Below are 21,072 nucleotides of genomic sequence, written 5' to 3' on the forward strand. Positions count from 1 at the left end.
TCTTCAGTGTCTCGTACTTGACACGACTTGAAGAAAATTATCGCAGCTTACACTATTTATACTATGCGTAGGTATAATAATTTATCTAGGTACATTTAATACTGTGCTTACTTCTACTCGCTTGTTGCGCTTAATGCTTAGGTATAAACTTGAAGAGCCAGGAGCTACCATTTCCTTGATCTTTATTCAACAACAAATTACTTTTTATCCCATCATTGTATTTGTCAAAATTTCATCATTTTTTTGAATTGGTGTATTTGGATTGAATTTGGGTTGGATTTGGATTGTATTTGAAATTTATTCAGATTGGATTTCGATTTGATTAGGATTGGATTTGAATTAGATTCGGATTGGATTTGAATACGATTTAGATTGGATTTTAAATAGATTTGGATTTGATTGGATTCGAATTGGATTAGGATTGGGTTGGGATTGGGTTCGGGGTTTAGATTTGGATAGTATAGGATTTCTTTCTACTTGCCCAAATATCGTATAACATAAAAAGGCCGTTGACCTCGTCAGGTTTGTTGTTCTTTAATCATCCAATCATTACTTCGATCCTTTAATAGATAGATTTGTGATTTGTGAGACAAAATAGTAACAACATTATGAATTAAGATTCGTCTTTCGCGACCCACCACTGAACAGCCCACGACCCCCCTGGGGGTCGCGACCCACAGTTTGGGAACCACTGTCCTAAACAATGGAGGGGGAATCTGCTCAACAGACATCCTGGGTTGACCAGGAAGTGCGGGGTTAGGGATCACCGAGGGAGGCAGGACTACATTCCCGACCCGCTAAACCGTTTCCATTGCCGCCAAGCCCATAGTCCCTTCGGTACAACCAGAAAGTAATGCTTCAAAGGGGGGCCAGTGCGCAACGCACCCTCGAGGTTAGCTGCGTGTCCTTGCAGCACCGAACATCGTAACTCGCTTTTTTAGAAGAACACCATGGTATCGTGCCAGCGCGTTGCCGGCTTCCCAGGTGGCCTTACCACGCCCTATGTCCTCGGAAGGTGGGCAGGGTCGACTTCGCGCCTGCTTCCCTCTGCACGACTGGTATCAAGAATGATGATGCCGCGTGCACCCCAAATTGACCTTTCTGCGATAGGGCCTATTCGCCAGCACACAGAGGGACTTGCCGACGCGGTGCCTACGCCTGCCCCAGCCTTGACGAGGACCCCTTTCCGTCCTCGGGCTCGGAACCCGCCCGGTTGACCAACGCCGCGAAAGCGACGATACCATGTTGTTCTTCGCGCGGCCACTTGTTCGGTAAAAGGATCGAGTTCGACCACAGAGCATGACCACCGGTATGACCCATGAAGCCGATTCCGATCCCTTGGACCACCTCTTATTTGCGCCTGAACTAGCCATCCTTGAGTCCACGCGCCACCTTCTATGTAGCTCCGAGACGATTTGGGCGATAGCCGATAAAACGGCGTTCCAGCCAACTTCATCTTTACACATCCTCCGAACTAGGTTGTCCGGCAAGCATGTGGTCACGCATTGCGCGAAAACGTGAGCACACGAACAACACGTGTTCCGCCGTTTCCTCTAAACCTGCGCACACCAAACACTCGGGCGAGGCCGAGCAAGCCAGCTGCGTTACCTGCATTTTGATTTTGCAGCACGCTTAAACGCCGGGCACATCGAACCCCCATGGGGTGCTTGCTGTTCACAGCTTTGCTGGAACAAATCAAACAATTGGGAGGGTTCGTGCAGCATTGTGCCTTATGTCCCTCTAATCCGCAGCGTCGGCAGAGATTGCTTCTGTCAGGGCCTTTGCAGTCCCATTGCTTGTGCCCCGGTTCCAGGCACTTGAAGCAAACTTCGGGTTGCTCGTATATGCGCACAGGGCATACCGACCATCCCACTTTGACGCTCCCTAACTTGACTACCTTGGAGGCGTCCGCTGCAGATAGCCGAACCAATGCTACCTGCGTCCCTGTCGGACCTTTCCGTAGCCGAACGGCTGCGGTGGGCGTCTCCACTTCACACTGTCGCCGCAGTGCCGTGACGAGCTCTTCGACTTCGGTGATCTCGTCCAGGTCTTTAACCCTTAGATTCACCTCCGTCGTGAGTGCCCTCACCTTGACCGTCTCGCCTAGGACTTCCTCCGCCAACTTCTTGTAGGCGGCGCCCTTTTGCGAGACGCCCCGCTTCAGCTCGAGGATCATCTCGCCCATCCGGGTACGTCTTATTCGACGTACGTCGGCGCCGAGTTCACCGAGCTTGACGTCACTCCTCATCGCCTTCAAGACGTCCGAGTACTTAGCCTCGTCCGCCGTGATGACTAGGGCATCGCCCCTGAAGTGATTGGCACCTACCCTAGACTTCTTGCTACCCTCATTCGCCTGGGCCTTCTTTCGGGCCTTGACGTCTTCGGTTTCCTCTTGTTCTTGACCAGGGTCCAGGAGGCGTCATCCCCCTCTATTTCCCTGGTCTGGTGTGGCTGAGAACTTTCAGCCTGCCGTAACCCCTTGCCACCGTCTTTCCTGAGTGGACGGACCTTTCCAGGTCCTTCCTCCCCCGGTTTTGGAGGTACCTGGCCGGGGTTCAGCTTCCCAGCCCCACTACCCTTGTTCGGGGTAGTAACCCTCCGCGTTTTGGAGCGGCCCCAGGGAGCTCATCCCCTGGAGACTGTCTCCCCCGTTTTTGTGTCTGCTCCGTTGGAACAGTCACCCCCGACGTACCCGCAAATACTTGAGCCTCAGTCTGGGTAGACTTTGGCACCACCGTCTTCGCTAATCCTTGGGCCTCAGTCTGGGTAGACCTCGACTCCACCGATTTCACGGGTTTACACTTGGCCGTCCCGACCGCCCTCTCCAGCTTGGCGTCCAGCATCGACTTTCGAAGTTTCTGCAAGCTCCTCTTGAGGTCCTTACTGATATTATGCTTCGATGACGCAAAGTCGATGATGGCGTCCAGCTGTTCCGTCGCCACCTCGAAGGCCGAAAGCCCATCGCGTTTGCGGTTCATCGCCTCCACAAGCCATGGGCCGTCAATAACCCCTACCGGCGTTTTTATAGCCGAGAGGAAGGTTGAGTGACCCACGCTGGCGCTGCGCACTGAGCTGCCGACTATTGCCTCTGGCCTCCTAGGCGGAGACCTGAACAACCCACCTCTTGCGAAGGGGTTGTCGCCTACACTACTACCACTAATTGAAGAATTGACTTGGTTTTCCATTTTGGTCCCACGAGTTGCTCGGGAAAAGAGGTCCACCACGCCAGAGCCCAGCATGACGCGGTAAGGGACAATTACTGTGGAGGGTGCCCAGGTACCCCACAGGCTCCGTTAAAGGCCTAGCTCATTATTTCACCCCCCTGGCCATGCATCCCCTCGGCACGGGTCGCTTGACGCCTTGGGATTAGGGGTTAGGGACGATGGTCCCGGTCTAACTCGCAGTGGCCATGGGGAGGGGTCGTCAAGCCCTTGGACAAAGTCCCTGCTGCCCCCAAGAAAGGATATGGTAGACAGCATATGTTATTGTTCATCCAAGAAATCACTGGAGTAAGGCCTCTCGGTCTATACGCATAACTAAAGACCATTTTTTGCGTAAGTCTAATACGGTACATGTGCTCTGGTAGTACAAAGAAAATAAAGTGTTCATAGCCAGGTGAGCACCGTTATTGATTGATTTTGTGTCGTTTGCTCTGAATGACGTTGTTCAATAGTTAAATTATTACTCGTAGAACAAACGTGAACTTGGAAAATATTGGAAACAATCCAAATTGAGGCCACACACTGAAAAAAAATCAGTTTAAAAAAATTAAATGTTGATTTGCGAAAAAACGCCCGTTTTAATTTGAACGAAATTTTGTCTCAAGATAGGTGATTATGTTTCCTACCAACCGTCCATACATCGCAAGCTGGGCACTTTTAAGGAAAAAAAGTTTTTCTAACAAAAACTTTTTCTTGCCGGAATTATTTTCAGTGCATTTTCATCCGAAACTAAACCAATGAAATCCATAATTATCTCAGAACCCCAAATCTGTGACGTCAGCCGTCGTCATGTAGTTTAAAAGGTTGTTAAGACGCGACGTAAAAGAGGCACAACTACTTCCAAATGGCTGTGTAATACACCAAATGATCTCCTCACGTTCTTTACATCATATTGGCAGCATAGATGAGGCTAATACAGTGTACACGTCTATTGGGCAACAGCTATTGGGAGAACCATCCATCGTTCACACCGCGAAAATCGGAAGACTGTGGTGGGCCAGGCACGTAGTCAGAATGTCGGACAATAACCCGGTGAAAATCGTTCACGACAACGATCCGACGGGCACAAGAAGGCGAGGTGCGCTCCGAGCAAGGTGGATAGATCGGGTGGAAGACGATTTGCGGACCCTCCGCAGACTGCGTGGCTGGTGACGAGCAGTCAGGGACCGAGTTGAAGGGAGAAGATTTTTCTTTTCTTTGCGAAATAAATAATAAATTGTGTTTCGTTTGGCTGCTTCTTAGCTACGTCCTATTTTTCGAATTAAACTTAAAAGTGACAGTTCGTAATGTTAAAAATTACCTTCAAGAGAAACGTTATCCTTTCCAATATGTCAAATAAGACATCTTTAATTTTCTCGGCTTTTCTTTTAGATGTTTGTCATCTATCTATTATTTGTCACTTTAGTTTTCTATTTGAGTTATTTCGTGAAATGAGACTTAGCTTCAATTGTTGTGACAAAACCAGAAAATTAAAATATATTAACCTTAGTAAGATGTTGGGGTCAATTTGACCCAAAACGAAACTTCAAAGTAGAATAACTTTTTACCTGATAATCCGATCGTTCTGAAATTTCTTGACTTTTAATATTTTGTGGAAATGAAGCATCTGACATGAAATAGTAGTTTGTGCAACAAGTTGCAAAAAGATGATTTTTTCAGCACGAGTTGTACGTTTATCCAACGAGGCTTGCCGAGTTGGATAAATACTACGAGTGCTGAAAAAATCGAGTTTTGCAACGAGTTGCACACTCTATTTTTTGCAATGACGAAAAATGGACTTTAATTTGATAAATTTGTACCAAAATTGTACAGTCTAATTAACTCCACATGATCATTCTTGCCAACAAATTATGTTGCTACTGAGAAAAATCAGATTTCATGTTACCGTGCCCCCGTACCGTACCCCCAAACTATTTCATTTATTACGGGGCGCAAAGAAAACACTATTTGAGCACTTACCGAAGCTAATTCAGCAAAATGTAGTCATGTAACTACTGTTCTGATGTTGGTTTTTCATTATAGCACCCAAATGAGTGTTATAATGAATATTATGCAACCCATTTGAGTTGCATAATGTTCATTAAAGCACCCATTTTGTTGGTATGGAAAAGTAGGCCGTTTTATCACTCAAAGACGAACTGTAAACCAGATATTATGATCAGGAATTGCAAAAAAGTATTTTAAGATGCAACAGGAATGACCCCACAAAAAAAGTTACGAATAAGATGTTAGGGTCATATTGACCCAGAAATGTAAATGCTTATAAAATAGTCAAATTGTAACCGAATAACAAAGTTTATATACCGTTCGAAAGATAAACTCATCAATTTTGTGGCTATGTGGTGATATGCTGGTTCTGGAGACAATGGCCACCGGGAAATGACTTCCACGGGGACCTTGTCGGTCATATAAGGGGAGCACAAAAATCGCTTCATATATGCCTTTCGATCGCTAATTCTTCATAGATTCTCTTAAAACGGTAATGTATGGACCATGAGAGGGCTTCCGACGAAATTGGCCACACCTGGTACATGCAAGGTGCCCCCGAGGAACCCATAGAAAGGGACATTTCTGTTTTAGCACCAAAATATGCCGTGCGGCGGCTCTTTCGTCACGATTTTTCACAAAATAGATGATTATGCGCTCGAAATCTGTAGTTGACCACATTGGCCACTCTTGAAGCATATGAGGTGCCTTCGGGGAACCCGTAAAAGGGGACATTTCCGTTTTTATACCAAAATATGCCGTGCGGCGGCTCTTTTGTCATGATTTTCCACCAAACAGATGGTTATGCGCTTGAAATCGATAAGTGACCACATTGGCCACTCCTGATACATGCAAGGTGCCCCCGGGGAAACCCGTAGGAGGGGACATTTTCGTTTTAGCACCAAAATTTGCCGTGTGGCGGCTCTTTCGTCATGATTTATCACAAAATAGATGATTATGTGCTCGAAATCTATAATTGACCATATTGGCCACTCTTGAAGCCCATGAGGTGCCCTCGGGGAACCCGTAAAAGGGGACATTTCCGTTTTTATACCAAAATATGCCGTGCGGCGGCTCTTTTGTCATGATTTTCCACCAAACAAATGGTTATGCGCTTGAAATCGATAAGTGACCACATTGGCCACTCCTGATACATGCAAGGTGCCCCCGGGGAACCCGTAGGAGGGGACATTTTCGTTTTAGCACCAAAATATTCCATACGGCGGCTCTTTCGTCATGATTTATCACAAAATAGATGATTATGTGCTCAAAATCGATAAGTGACAACATTGGTCACTCTTGGAGCCTATGAGGTGCCCTCGGGGAACCCGTAAAAGGGGACATTTCCGTTTTAACATCAAAACATGTCGTGCAGCAGCTCTTTCGTCATGATTTTCCACCAAACACATGGTTAGCTGCCAAACGGCTAATACTCGCGCCCGGTAATCTTGCTCTAAGCGCTTCACGCGCTTCCAATGTTTGTTGGGATAGAAGATTATCAAATAAGGGGCGATTCAAATATGACGTTCACTACTTTTTGGGATTTCTAGACCCCCTCCCCCCCCTCTGTCACGCTTTTTTGTATATCTAGTACATGTACTGTCACAAAATCGTAGACCCCCTCCCCCCCTAAAACCTGTGACATCATTTTTGAACGACCCCTAAGGTTCCAGCCGTCAATTTGACAACACAATCAAAAGAATAGAATATATCCAAAAATGCTTTTGAGAGAGCAGAAATGCTTCATCAATGCCTCTCTTTTCTTTCGATTTTGTTCCGATCACACCACACACTCTAACTTTCTCTCACTCAGTGACTGAGTAGCAGAAAGTTAGCGTGTATGACGCGACAAAGCGTTCTCGGCTGAAAGTTCCGTGTTGAAATAACTAGTGGCGGCGGTGGGTCGGTTCGGTATCGTAGAGTAAAATATAACGCGCCCCCATCGCAGCATTTTGGTTGCCTCACATCCACATCACATGCGGGGGCAGCAGGGACCATGTCCAAGGGTTTGACGACCCCTCCCCAGCTGTCTGTGAGTCAGGGGGTTCTGCCTAGGAGGTGGTGGGGTTAACAGGGGGCGCTGTTAATTCCCTCCCAAAAACCACATATCCGCAAGCAAACCCTATTAAGCGACCGTGTGCCGCTTAAAGCATACAAGCCCCTAACCCCGAATCCCAAGGTGTCAGGCGACCCGTGCCGAAGGGATGAAGGCCTGGGGGGTGAAACAATTAGCCAGGTCGTTAACGGAGCCTGTGGAGGTTCCACAGAGTGAGGGCTGCTTCGGCGGCAAGCGGGTGGCAGTGGGTGGTACCCACACACCCCAAGTGGTGCACATGTGGTGCAAGCGAATGGGAGTTGGGGGTATTACTCGTAATACCCCCACAGAGTGAGGGACCGAGTGTATGGGTGAGCACACAAGTAAGTCTCGCATGGTACGCATGGTCGGTAGTGTTAGAATGACTGAAGTCTGGTGAGGCCTGGCAGGAGTGTCGGGGGGCAGATACCTCTGCGGCACCTCAGAAGCAGGGGACACGAAAGTCTCGCTGCGTCTGGCAGGAGTGTCGGGGGGTTGCTGCTTCTGCGGCACCTCAGAAATCGGAGACATGTAAGGTAAGTGGTGCGACCCCGTTCCAGGATGTGGAGACCACCACATTGGCTGAGGACTACCTGGGCTTCGAAATGTCAATGGGTGGGTGCTGCCAGCAAAGTACCTAACGGGGACCTATTGGCAGGATCAAAGCCTGGGTAGGTGAGTGTTAGGCACGCTTGACGTGCCGGGTGTTCCACGCCCAAACGATGCACAGGAGGTGCACAGAGTGGATAAAAATGGGAGATGGGGGTATTACAACCCCCACTGAGTGAGTGACTGAATGTCAAAGAGAGTGGTGCACAAGTGGTGCAAGCGATCGGGACTGAATGTATGAGCGAGCACACAAGTCAGACTCGCATGGTACGTATGGTCAGAGTGGCTTAGGCAGTAGTGTGATCCGGCTGTCAGGGACGGAATGAGTGATGTCTCGCTAGGCCTGGCAGGAGTGTCGGGGGGCAGATACCTCTGCGGCACCTCAGAAGTAGGGGACACGAAAGTCTCGCTATGACTGGCAGGAGTGTCGGGGGTTGATGCCTCTCCGGCACCTCAGAAATAGGAGACATGAAAGGGTCTGCCTCGTAGCTGAGGTAGGAGCGGCATAGGAGCCACCAACCTAGGGTCGCCTCCGGCTTGGTAGACAAGTGGTGCCATTCTGTTGCAGGACGGGGTGAGCACCATACTGAATGAGGACTGTCTATGTTGTGAGATGGCAGCATTGGGGTACCCCTGCAGGGTACCTGGTCTTCCCTTGCAGTCATTCAAGCGGTATAGGCAGGTGAGTGTTGGGGCACATGTGGTGCCAGTATGTCTTTTGCAAATGTGTTGCATGGGGAGTGTCGAAGAGTTGAGGCGCATACGTGCACTTGTGTACGTCATGGAGGGGCGCAATGCCCAATAGTCATCCCCGAAGTATTGCTTAATTGCGGGTCGGGGAGATGACTGGAGAAGAAGAAGTAGGTTTTAGTGGGTCGGGAGTGGCTATTCGATCCCCACACTACCTGGGTTCGCCTCCCCAGGTGTCTGTTTGCAGATTTCCATTACCTTCGTTAAAAAAAAAAAAAAAAAAAATCCACATCACATGCCGCTTATAAGAAATGCATATTTTCCGTTTATATTTCTAATCGTCAAATTTGTACAAAGCATATTAAATGGACATAATCCAAAAAAATGTTTGGATTGGAAAGACAGGAAATTTGAATGGCGGGGAAAAAAATACCAAATGTGCAGTAGGTGGCACATGCGGACGCGACGCCTCTGAGATATCTGCATAGCTTTTCTGGCGTTCATTCACTCTCCACATCTCGTTCGCCCCTATCCTAAATATCAGTGTTGGTGGTCAGGGAGTCGTCCTTTATTATTGGAGGTTCACTGGCAATATAGGGTAACCGTACCCTTAGTGGAGGTAGCACCAATAATGGAGGTAGTGGGGTTTTAATGAGATTTTTAATTATTATACACTTTACGATGGTTTCAGTTGATGCGTCGTGCTGTCAAATACAACTTATCCTAAGATTTCGCACGAAAAACTATTGAAAACAATTATTTTCCTTAATAAAATTGAGTCCCTTGCACCTATAGTGGCGCAACTGTACCAATAGTGGCGAGTCTCATAAAAAATCAATGGATAGCACCACTATGGGAACCAAAATTAATTTTTACCGCTACTAAAGGAAGAGTGTACCCATTAGTGGAGTAAGCGATATTTGGTAGTTGTTGATGTTAAATGACACCTATTTCATTTTTGTTAGAAAATTTATTAGTTTATCTATTGGCTAAGGTATTAAAACTTTAAATTTCCCATACTTATCATTAAAAAAAAAATCTTTTATTGATCTACTAATACCTCCACTATTGGTACCGTTACCCTATTGTTAATTTATTCCTTCATCATATGTCTAGGTAATTTTTTTTATAATTGTTAAACCATGAATTAAGATATAAAGTTATTTGGGTGACATAAAAGTGTTCAAGCCGGAACATAATTTGTGTCTGTTGGGCAGTACGCTGAAGCATAATCGTACAAAAATGACACTTTATAATACATACAAACTGTAAACTCGCGTGGAGAAACAGAAATAAAACAATCATCACAAACCACTTAAACAGTTATCTAACACCATTTTTCTTTTTGTTCCATCTCTTTTGTAGCAAAAACTCAAACATCACACCAAAAGGAGTGCAAGCTGGCGGCGACTTGTGCAACGGCGACTGCAGCATCAACAGCAACTACAACAAACTCACTCTACATACCGTAAAAGGACTCATCACAAACATCATCATCATCATCATCATCTTCGGCGTTGTTAACGCCTATCGCGCGCTCTTTTGCCACACCTCGCAGCAAAACGGAACATATTCAGCGCCTCATACCAGTCTGCTGCCATCATTATTCATCATTTGCCGGCTTCCGTCATTTCAGCTCGCTTCCAGACCGGCGTACCACAAAGATCTCGATTCAGGCAAAACCGCGCCGGAACAGCAGACACCCACCCACCCACATGCCTGCGCGAAACAATAGCCAAAAATAGAAGATGCCAGAATCTATCTGCTAGAACCTGAAAGTATTCGCGAACCGCTCACATCCATCCAACACCCGCCGTCAAGAAACATCGGGGCGACATTGTTTATAGGCCGCAAACATCCGTACATGGGAACTATTAAAAAAAGAAAAACGCTTGCAGAAATTGAGATAAAAGCGCATCAAACAGTGGCGGAAAAGGGCCTACTCTAGCTACTTATAATAGTGTGTTCCGTACAGACTGTTCGCCGTTTGCCACCATTAACCACTACTAGTTGCGAGTAACTAAATCCACACCCACGCACTCACCCCATAGTGCTCCCCAAGCCGGGTGGTGTCCGTTGAATTCGTATTATCAACTGGTATTATTTAATTCGTACTTCTTACTTTCCTTTTACGTGCATCCCGTATCGCTTTTTAGTTGTTTAGTTAAATTGCTCTGCCTGTTAGGTGCTTAGCTACGTGTTTTAGGATTCAGTATTATTTTTTCATATACATTCTAATTTTAAGTTAAAGAGAAAGATGTTCTATTTATTATTTATGTAATTGTTATCGGTCTTTCATGTTGGTACCTTTCGAAGACGATCCTGCTGACTCAGCAGATTGTCAAATGCAATATAGTTTTGTAAGTTAATTGTGCAAGAGAAAACGAGAAGATATCATTTGTCACAAAGAATTTTTGCGGTATTCGTGTCAGTATATTTCCCCTAAAGTCATATTCGATCCAGTTCGGAACAAAACTCGTGCGTGTGTACCCTCTTCTACCATTCCCATCGCTACATCCATTCAGAGGAGGGAAACGGATCGCTCCATCCCATCCCACCTAGCTTTAATGCTCCATTGAATCCCGGCCCGTGTGACCGTGCGTCCGTGTACTGTTGTGTACCACCTTCGCCTAAACTGTAGTAGCTAGTAGTAATGACATTGACGGTGTCGGAATCGGACAGCAATAATCTGCGCACTAACCACCACCACCACCCTAGTCCCCAGCCCCAGGATATGACCGAATCTCTACCAAGTTCTGAACTCTCCCTGCTAGCAAAACTGGAGGCCGCCAACAAGCTGATCGAGAGTGACTCCAAGAGTCTGAACTCTCTGCAAAGTTCCGCCCACAGCCGGAAAAGCTCCGACACCAGCCAAATTTCGCTGAACTCGGGCGCGTCCTCGGTGGGCGAGGAGGACATCTGGTCGACATGGGCGGGCATTGTCGCCGACTGGGAAGCCGGCCAGAAGCGCAAAGCGCCCACCGTGCGAGATCTGGTCCGGAAAGGTATTCCGCACCACTTTCGGGCCATCGTGTGGCAGTTGCTGTGCGGAGCCACCGAAACCGATAAGAAGCAGTATGCGGAGTACATCAAGGCGACAAGCGCGTGCGAGAAGGTCATACGGAGGGACATTGCCCGGACCTATCCGGAGCATGACTTTTTCAAGGAGAAAGACGGCTTAGGGCAGGAGGCGCTGTTCAACGTGATGAAGGCGTATTCGCTGCACGACCGAGAGGTTGGCTATTGTCAGGGGTCCGGATTCATCGTCGGGTTGTTGTTGATGCAGGTGAGTTGTTGTTGCGTTCTGTTTTTGAATTTTATTTTATGAAGCAGAATTTCCGTAAAAAACGACTCGTGTTATACTCAAATTTGTTAGTTTGAGTTACACGTAAGAGCTGAATCTTTGCTTTTTCTCAGTACCGGAAAGATCAAATTCAAAGATTGTTAATTTTGACGCAAGATGAAGATATTTATTCGATTCTCAGAATATGTTTTGCTTTAAGAAATAATTCGGAAGGTTTTTTCTTGAAAATTAGGAGGAACATTGCTTAGTATTTAAGACGAATTTCGCTTGGGTATTTTGAAGAGCTTCCTTTGAAATTTCTGAATCTGTTATCCGCTCTTGCTTCTCCTCGACACTTATTCCAGATGCCAGAAGAAGACGCTTTCTCCGTACTAGTGCAGATCATGCAGCAATATCGCATGAGGGACATGTTCAAACCATCGATGGCGGAGTTGGGTCTCTGTATGTACCAACTGGAAAGCATTGTTCAGGAACAAATTCCAGAACTACATCTGCACTTCCAGTCTCAGGTATTTTTTCCTAAAATTTTATATATATTTTAAATATCGATTTTATTTAATTCTTTTTGCGCAGAGTTTCCAAACATCAATGTACGCTTCCAGCTGGTTCCTCACACTGTACACGACGGCGCTCAATCTCACCCTCAGCTGTCGGATAATGGACGTGTTCCTGTCGGAGGGTATGGAGTTCATCTTTAAAGTGGCCATCGCACTGCTACTGATTGGCAAGGACACGCTACTGTCTTTGGACATGGAAGCGATGTTGAAGGTGAGTCTAACGTAGGTATTCGCAACAGACGTTACACGAAAATCTGTTTATCCACAGTACTTCCAAAAGGAACTGCCTCAAAAGGTGGAACAGGACAGCGACGGGCTGTTCAATCTAGCATTCCAGGTGAAAATCAACACCAAGAAGATGAAGAAAATGGAGAAGGAGTACGCCGATCTGCGGAAGAAGGAACAGGAAGAAATGGTGGAACTAAGGGTAAGCTCTGAAAACTTAATTTTGGATGGAATGAAATTTAAAATTGGTTGTACTTTTTGTCAACAGAGATTACGAAGCGAGAACCGACTGCTTAAGAAGCGCAACGAACTGCTGGAGGCGGAAAGTGCTGAACTGGCAGATCGGCTCGTGCGAGGCCAGGTGTCCCGAGCCGAGGAGGAGGAAACCAGCTATGCCATCCAGTCCGAACTGTTGGCACTGCGACGAGTCCACCTGGAAGTTTCCCACCAGCTCGAGAATGCCAACGAGGAAGTGCGAGCGCTCAGCCTGCGGCTTCAAGAGAATGTAAGTACATCTTAGCAGTCCCTGATGGGGATTTTGAATGGTCTAATAATTGACAGCAAACAATGCTGGCTTATGATGAAACTGCATCCAGCTGCTGTCTATCACACACAGTAAACTAGCGCCTATTTGCTCTGCCTTTGTAATTAATACTTCACAATATCTTTTGTATTTTGCTGACCCACAGAATGCGGATAACTCGTTAGAATCTGTAAGTTATATAAGCCTTCGTCCCGTTTCATCGCCCTTGCAATTGATCATTGCGGTTCATGTTTGATTTATTATCATTTTTCGATTGAGTTTTGCATGCATTTTCTATAGATGCTCAACTATTTTTAAGTTAAATTACACATACTAGTCTTAGTTTGCAGCTTATTCTATAATGGCGGAAATTGAACCTTTTAGTTGGAAAACCGCATGGTAGCTACGTCATTCGTAAATATCTTCTTCTTACTATTGGCATTACATTTCCCAGAGGGACATTGCCGCCTCGCACCTTTCTCTAAGCACATCCACAGTTTTCAACTGCGAGGTTACCATTTTGCATTGGTATATCATGAGGCTAACACTATGATACTTTTATGCCCGATGAAGTCGAGAAAATCTCCTATCCGAGCATTTCCTGGAGCGAACTGGGAATCGAACCCAGCCACCTCCGGCATGGTCTTGTTTTGTAGCCGCACGGCTAAGAAAAGCCCCATTCGTAAAAACATCCTAGTCCAAATCGATGAAAGAAAAAGATAAATCAGATGAAAATCACTTCAATTAAAAATATATTTAAAAAATTATAATATGATACCTATAATAGTTTTCGTTAAAAATACCTCATGATCGCTGCTATATTTTTTAATATTTAAAAATATTAATTCATTAATATTAATTAGTGGAGTGCCAAGCAGTGTCAGATAAGAAAACACAGGCCAGGGAAATGATGGGAAGCTTTGCCAGAAACGACGCGTGGAAGATCTACAAAACGATTAACCGACCAAGCAGGAGTGGCTGCTAGGTGTAAGAAGCACTTTCAGTTATTGTTGAATGGATAATCGGGCAGAGAGGGCACAATCAGAATCATGATTGAGGATGATGTACAAGCAGAGGAACCAATGAACGGCAAGGCAGCTGGGAATGATGGAATCCCGGCCGAGCTTCTTAAAGTTGGGAGTGACCGGCTGAACGAAAAAATCCACTATGCGATTGAAATGATTTGGGAGGAAAAAAGAAATGCCTTTGAGCTGACTTGATGGCCTCATATCTCCTATCTACAAGAAAGGGCATAGACCCGATTGTGATATTTATAGTATAGCACTCCTCAATACCGCCTATAAGGTACTATCTCTATTTAGCAGACTGCGCCAGTTTGCATTGACCTTTGTCGGCGAATATCAAAGGGTTTAGAGTCATTTGGCCGAATTCCGTTTCGCCGGAAAGTTGAAATTTGGTTCCTTATCATGTGAAGTGAGGAATGAGATGTTCGAAGTGAGTACTGACAAATGGAAATGGCTACTGAGTAGTGAGATGTGTGAAGTAACAGAAGATAAGTTAGTGGTGAGAAGTGATAAGTAGAAGTAGTGAGAAAAGAGAAGCAAGAGGTGAGAAGTGAGAGATAATAATTGACAAGTGAAAAGCGAGTGGAAAGGATAAGGTTGAAGGAAGACGGAAGAAGGGAAAAGAAAGAAGGTAGAAGAAAGAAGGAAATAGGAAGTAAGAAGAAGAGAGAAGGAATAAGAAGGAAGAAAAAATGAAGAAGGAAGAAGGAATAAAAATAAGCATATGAATCAAGGAAAAAGGAAAAAGGAGGAAATAAGAAGGATGCAGTATGAAAGATAAAAAGGAAAAAGAAAGAAGTAAGAAAAAATGAGGAAGAAGGAAGAAAGAAGTAGGGAGAAAGAAAAAGGGAAACGAAGGTAAAAAAGGAAGAAGCAAGAAGGTAGAATGAAGGAAGAAAGAATAAGGCATAATGATGAATGAAATGATGAATAAGAAAGAAGAAGGAAAGAGAAGGGAGAAGGAAGAAGAAAGAAGGAATAAGGAAAAAGAAGGGAGAAGGAAGAAGAAGAAAGATGGAAAAAGAAAGGAGAATGAATAAGGAAGAAGGATGAAAGAAGAAGGAAAAAGGAAGAAACGGAGCGAAAAGTAATACATATGAAGCAAGAAAAACGAAAGACGAAGAGAGAAGGAAGAAAGAAGAAGGAATTTCTCCCTTCTTACTTCTCATTTCTCACTACTCGCTTCTCATTTCTCAATTCTTACTTTTTACTTCTCACTTCCTACTTGTCACTTTTTACTTCACACTTTTCGCTTTCCACTAAGATGGCAGTCCAATCCCGGTGGATAGAGATCTTAGGCCATCATCCTACTGTTCCCGAGACACCGTTCGAGAATCCAACAAGGAAGGATCAAAAACTGATTAACCGGCGACTTTTGGCATGACGTTTTAGCGTGAGCTCAGGATGCCGGTGAAAGACGCGACAGGTCAGTTACTTACCGGCCCAACTGATCAGCTTAAACGTTGGTTCGAGCACTTCGAACAACTTCTTCCAGTTTCGACTTCCGACCAACCACCAGCATGAGCCGCCAAGAGGGCGACGCCGTATCCGCGTATTCCGATGCTCTATCATTGCAGGAGATTGAAGCAGTTATTCGAAGCAAGGCTCCCGGGATCAATCGCATACCAACAGATATGCTAAAAGCTGTTCAATGCTTTTTGCGCAAATATTGAATCGACTAATCTGCAATATGCGGGTTATTGCGTCTTTTTCGGCCGACTGAGTGCGCCTTAGTAAAGGTTCCGAAAAAAGGGGATCCTACTGTGTACGACAAATGGCGGGCATCATCTGTGCTTTTTTTTCCAAAGTTCTGTACATAGTTATTCTAAATCTTTCACAGGAGAAGATGAACATGACTCTCCGACGGCAGCAGGCAGGATTCCGCCTGGAAGATCATGTGTGGACAAAATTGTCACGCTCCGTATCATCCTGAAGCAGATCAATGAATTCGTTTTCGTTCGTCTGAATCACGAAAATCTGAGAAGCGCCCTTAGACGCATTGAAGTTCCGTACAAAATAGTCGGCCTCAAAAATAGTTGAAGCAAATTACACTCAACCCTCTTTTTACGTCACTTATTGGGGGGACGTAAATCGAATGTGACGTAAAAAGAATTTTTGCTAAAATTTCTAGTATTTTACTTAATTTATTGATAGTGAGGATACTTTCAAATACATTCACTTGCGTCTTACATGAGGTATTGTAAGATCTCTCCGAATCCAGCAGATGTTATAAGATCTCCAAATCATCCTGGAGTTTGAATCAAATGGTCTACCAAATCAACCAAAGCCTTCATGATGTCCCAAGTCGTGGTATCAACTCAATTATGTCCTCCGAGGATTTGTCTTTCACTTGCGTCTCAAAACAAGACATATGAGGTGTTGTAAGATCTCCAAATTGTCCTGAAGTTTGAATCAAATGGTCCACCGAATCAACCAAGGCTTCCATGATGTCCCCAGTCTCCGTGTCAACCCAATTTTGTCCTCCGATTATTTGTCTTTCACATCCGTCTTCAATTCTTGCATGTATGAAGTTGTAAGATCTCCAAATCGTCCTGGAGTTTGAATCAAATGGTCTACCGAATCTACTGAGGCTTGCATGATGTCCTCAGCCGCGGTATCATCCCAATCATGCCTTCCGAGTATTTGTCTTTCACCTGCGTCTCAAGTCCAGGTATATGAGATGTTTTAAGATCTGCAAATTGTCCTGGAGTTTGAATCAAATGGTCTACAGAATCAAACAAGGCTTCCACGATGTCCCCAGCCTCGGTGTCAACCCAATTTTGTCTTCTGAGTATTGGTCTTTTACTAACGTCTCAAATACAGGCATATTCGATATTGTGAGATCTCCAAATTGTCCTGGAATTTAAAACAAATGGTCTATCGAATCAACCAAAGCCTTTATGATGTCCTAAGCCGTGGTATTAACTCAATAATGTTCTCTGAGTATTTGTCTTTCACTTGCGTCTCAAAACAAGACATATGAGGTGTTGTAAGATCTCCTAATTGTCCTTAGGTTTGAATCAAATTTTGTAATGAATCAACCAAGGATTCCATGGTGCCCCCAGCCGCGGTCTCATCCCAATCATGCCCTCCGAGTATTTGTCATTCACTTGCATCTCAAGTCCAGGTATATGAGATGTTGTAAGATCTCCAAATTGTCCTGGAGTTTGAATCAAATGGTCTACATAATCAACCAAGGCTGCCACGATGTCCAGAGCCACGATGTCAACTCAATTTTGTCTTCTGAGTATTAGTCTTTTACTAACGTCTCAAGTCCAGGTATATGAGGTGTTGTAAGATCTCTAAAATGTCCTGGAGTTTGAATAAAAAAATCTATTTTGATAAGAAAATTATTTTGAGCTTTTTAGTGGAATGTTTTCACCTGTCATAAGACGAGTTTAAACAATCCCATTGAATTCCACCACTTAATTGTATCCTGACAGATACGTATTTCGACCTCAACAGTAAGGCCGTCTTCAGTGTCTCGTACTTGACGCGAAGTCGAGTCAAGTACGAGACACTGAAGACGGCCTTACTGTTGAGGTCGAAATACGTATCTGTCAGGATACAATTAAGTGGTGGAATTCAATGGGATTGTTTAAACTCGTCTTATGACAGGGGAAAAAAATCTAATTAATCACCCAAGCAGACCATTTGATTCAAACTCCAGGACGATTTGGAGATCTTACTACATCTCATATGTCTGGATTTGAGACCCAAGTGAAAAACAAATGATCGAAGGACATAATTGGGTCCATACTGCGGCTGAGGACATCATGGAAGCCTCGGTTGATTCGGCAGACCATTTGAATCAAACTACAGGACGATTTGGAGATCTTACTACATCTCATATGTCTGGATTTGAAACGCAAGTGAAAGTAAAATACTCGGAGGACATAATTGGGTCATTGCCGGAGCTATGGACATCATGGAAGCCTTGGTTGATTCTTCAGACCATTTGATTCAAACTCCAGGAGGATTTGGAGATCTTGCTACATCTCATATGTCTGAGTTTGAGACGCAAGTGAAAGAAAAATACTCGGAGGACATAATTGGGTTGATACCGCAGCTATGGACATCATGGAAGCCTTGGTTGATTCGGCAGATCATTTGATTCAAACTCCAGAACGATTTGGAGATCTTACTACATCTCATATGTCTGGATTTGAGACGCAAGTGAAAGAAAACTATTCGGAGGACATAATTGGGTTTATACCGCAGCTATGGACATCATGGAATCCTTGGTGGATTCGGCAGACCATTTGATTCAAACTCCAGGACGATTTGGAGATCATACTACATATTTTATGTCTGGATTTGAGACGCAAGTGAAAGCCAAATACTCGGAGGACATTATTGGGTTGATACCACGGCTGAGGACATCATGGAAGCCTCGGTGGATGCGGCAGACCATTTAATTCAAACTCCAGGATGATTTGGAGATCTTACTACATCTTATATATCTGGATTTGAGACCCAAGTGAAAGACAAATGATCGGAGGATATAATTGAGTCGATACCGCGGCTGAGGACATCATGGAAGCCTCGGTTGAATCGGCAGACCATTTGATTCAAACTCCAGGACGATTTGGAGATCTTACTACATCTCATATGTCTGGATTTGAGACCCAAGTGAAAGTAAAATACTGGGAGGACATAATTGGGTCATTGCCGAAGCTATGGACATCATGGAAGCCTTGGTTGATTCTTCAGAACATTTGATTCAAACTCCAGGACGATTTGGAGATCTTACTACATCTCATATGTCTAGATTTGAGACCCATGCGAAAGACAAATACTCGGAGGAGATAATTGGGTTGATACAGCTGGTGGGGACATCATGAAAGCCTTGGTTGATTCGGCAGACCATTTGATTCAAACTCAAGGGCAATTTGGAGATCTTAGAACAACTCATATGCCTACATTTGAGACGCAAGTGAAAGACAAATACTCGGAGGACATATTTGGGATGAATCCGCGGCTGAGGAGTCTAAGGAATTCTTGGATGACCAGGAAAGGAACGGCTGCTTAAGGCATATTGAGTTTGGTTTAATAGATCCTATAGAGCATGAACCATTTAATAAAAGAGATAACAGCCCTTTGGTATCGCGGGTAGACCTCAAGACCTATAATCCAGGGAATTCCTGTATGACCTGGAACGGAATTTAGTTCAATATATCAAATTGGGCATAAACCATTTTTTACAATAGATAACAGCTCTTTCGCCAAGCTTGTAGAGCTTAGGTCCTCGGTTACGCGTGTAGACTCCAGGAAATTCTTGGATGACCTGGAACGGAACAATTGTTGAAGGTAAATGATGTGTATACAAAGCATCTACTTTGTTCTTTGGGTTTCTAAGAGTGCCTTCTTATAGGCTTACTTTTGGATGTCAATAATGTTTCAAATTCTTTTTACGTCACGTGCCGTAAAAAGAAGGCCGTAAAACGAAGTGACGTAAAAAAAACTGCCGTAAAAAGAGGGTTGAGTGTACGACGCTTTTACCTGCAGAGTCCTGCATAACAAAGTTTGTATGTCCCCATTCGGGTAGTTGAACTATATTTTCAAGCATAAAAATCTCTGTTATGTTTGTTATCCAACTTGAGGTCATATTCATAGAAATTGTAATATAAAAAATTCAGAAGAATTGCAAAAGTTGGAAATTATATTTTAAATCATTCAAATACATATCCGCCGCTGAGGTGAACATCTATGCATACGATGGACCATTCTGACAGAAAGATCGGATCGTAGTTGGGTAGAATTTTTGCATAAAGGCGGTAAATTTACCTTCCCATATGTACTGCTGAGAAAGGATTTCGGCCAACATTTTCCGAGACGGAAAATGGATCAATTCTCGGGTACTTTTTCAAATCGGCGTATGTAACATTTTGATCAAGCTGAGAAAATGGGCTTGGAAGTTTTCAGATTTTATTTTTATTTCTATTTAGAGATTAAACATTTTAATTGCAATTGAATTCACCTCAACGATACATTATGAAAAGGTTCATCGTCACTGACTCTGACATCTGCACTGCGTGTGAACATTTCAGTTATTTTGATAAAAATTTATGTTACAACGTTCTGCAACAGATAAATCACATACGTCGTTTTGATAAGTCAGCATGACCGAGGTCATGCTACTTTCGTCGAAATGTTACGCTGCTCCGTCAGCTGCATTGTTGATACGTCGAAATGTTGCGTCAAGTTGAAACGTTGGTCTCTCAGATTTCAAGTTCCTCGTCGGCACGCTGATATTTTCACAGCAGGACCCTTTTTATCTTCCTTCACATTCCTCGCATATTGTATTCCTGTTTTACTTACTGAAACTACTTTTGCACCTTCTCTAGCCATAAATCTGAAGCGCTCCGGCGAAAAAGTTGAATCCGTTTTCGAACGTTTCTGGCGAGAAATCAATACCTACCTACCTGATACCTAGTTGGCTACAGCGTCGATACACCTATGCCTGGCGTATTGTAGAACTCCATAATCGTCGGTCTTGGGCGATGTTCCTACAGTTTCCCCGAACGTTCAGGGTCCCCAGGTCGTGCAGCAAGCGTGTTCGTGGCCTTCCACGTCCTTCCACTTTCTTCTGACATTCGCACTAAGTGACCATCCCACTGAAGTCTGCCGTATTTTATACGATTCACAATATTTTCTTTTTTGTATACTTGATACAGCTCACGATTCATGCGTCTGCGCCACACACCGTTTTCTAGTTTCCCTCCGAGTATTGTACGCAGTACTTTTCGCTCGAAAATCCCGAAAGCTCTCCAGTCCGCCTCTTTTAGTGTCCATGCTTCATGTCCATAAAGGGCCACTGGTAAAATCAGGGTTTTGTATAGAGGAAATTTTGTTTCT

General features: G+C 44.5%; 1 protein-coding gene across 13 annotated transcripts in view; it reads left to right on the forward strand.

Annotated features, from left to right (window-relative positions):
* LOC134204272 (ecotropic viral integration site 5 ortholog) overlaps positions 1 to 21,072 on the forward strand; it is a 129,327-nt gene that overhangs the window by 69,783 nt on the left and 38,472 nt on the right. For 11 of the 13 annotated variants that reach the window (XR_009977838.1, XR_009977837.1, XM_062679098.1 and 8 more), the window contains 6 exons: positions 9,946 to 11,866; positions 12,229 to 12,393; positions 12,458 to 12,652; positions 12,710 to 12,868; positions 12,935 to 13,171; positions 13,356 to 13,379. Coding sequence is in view for 10 of the 13 variants with exons in the window: in XM_062679098.1 (XP_062535082.1) it covers positions 11,234 to 11,866; positions 12,229 to 12,393; positions 12,458 to 12,652; positions 12,710 to 12,868; positions 12,935 to 13,171; positions 13,356 to 13,379 (1,413 nt within the window). In the remaining 3 variants the exon portion in view is untranslated. The remainder of the gene's footprint in view (positions 1 to 9,945; positions 11,867 to 12,228; positions 12,394 to 12,457; positions 12,653 to 12,709; positions 12,869 to 12,934; positions 13,172 to 13,355; positions 13,380 to 21,072) is intronic. The other 2 variants (XR_009977840.1, XM_062679143.1) reach the window with 1 other exon arrangement.

This window comes from Armigeres subalbatus, chromosome 1 (genome assembly GCF_024139115.2).
Source record: "Armigeres subalbatus isolate Guangzhou_Male chromosome 1, GZ_Asu_2, whole genome shotgun sequence".
Taxonomy (NCBI): Eukaryota; Metazoa; Arthropoda; class Insecta; order Diptera; family Culicidae; genus Armigeres; species Armigeres subalbatus.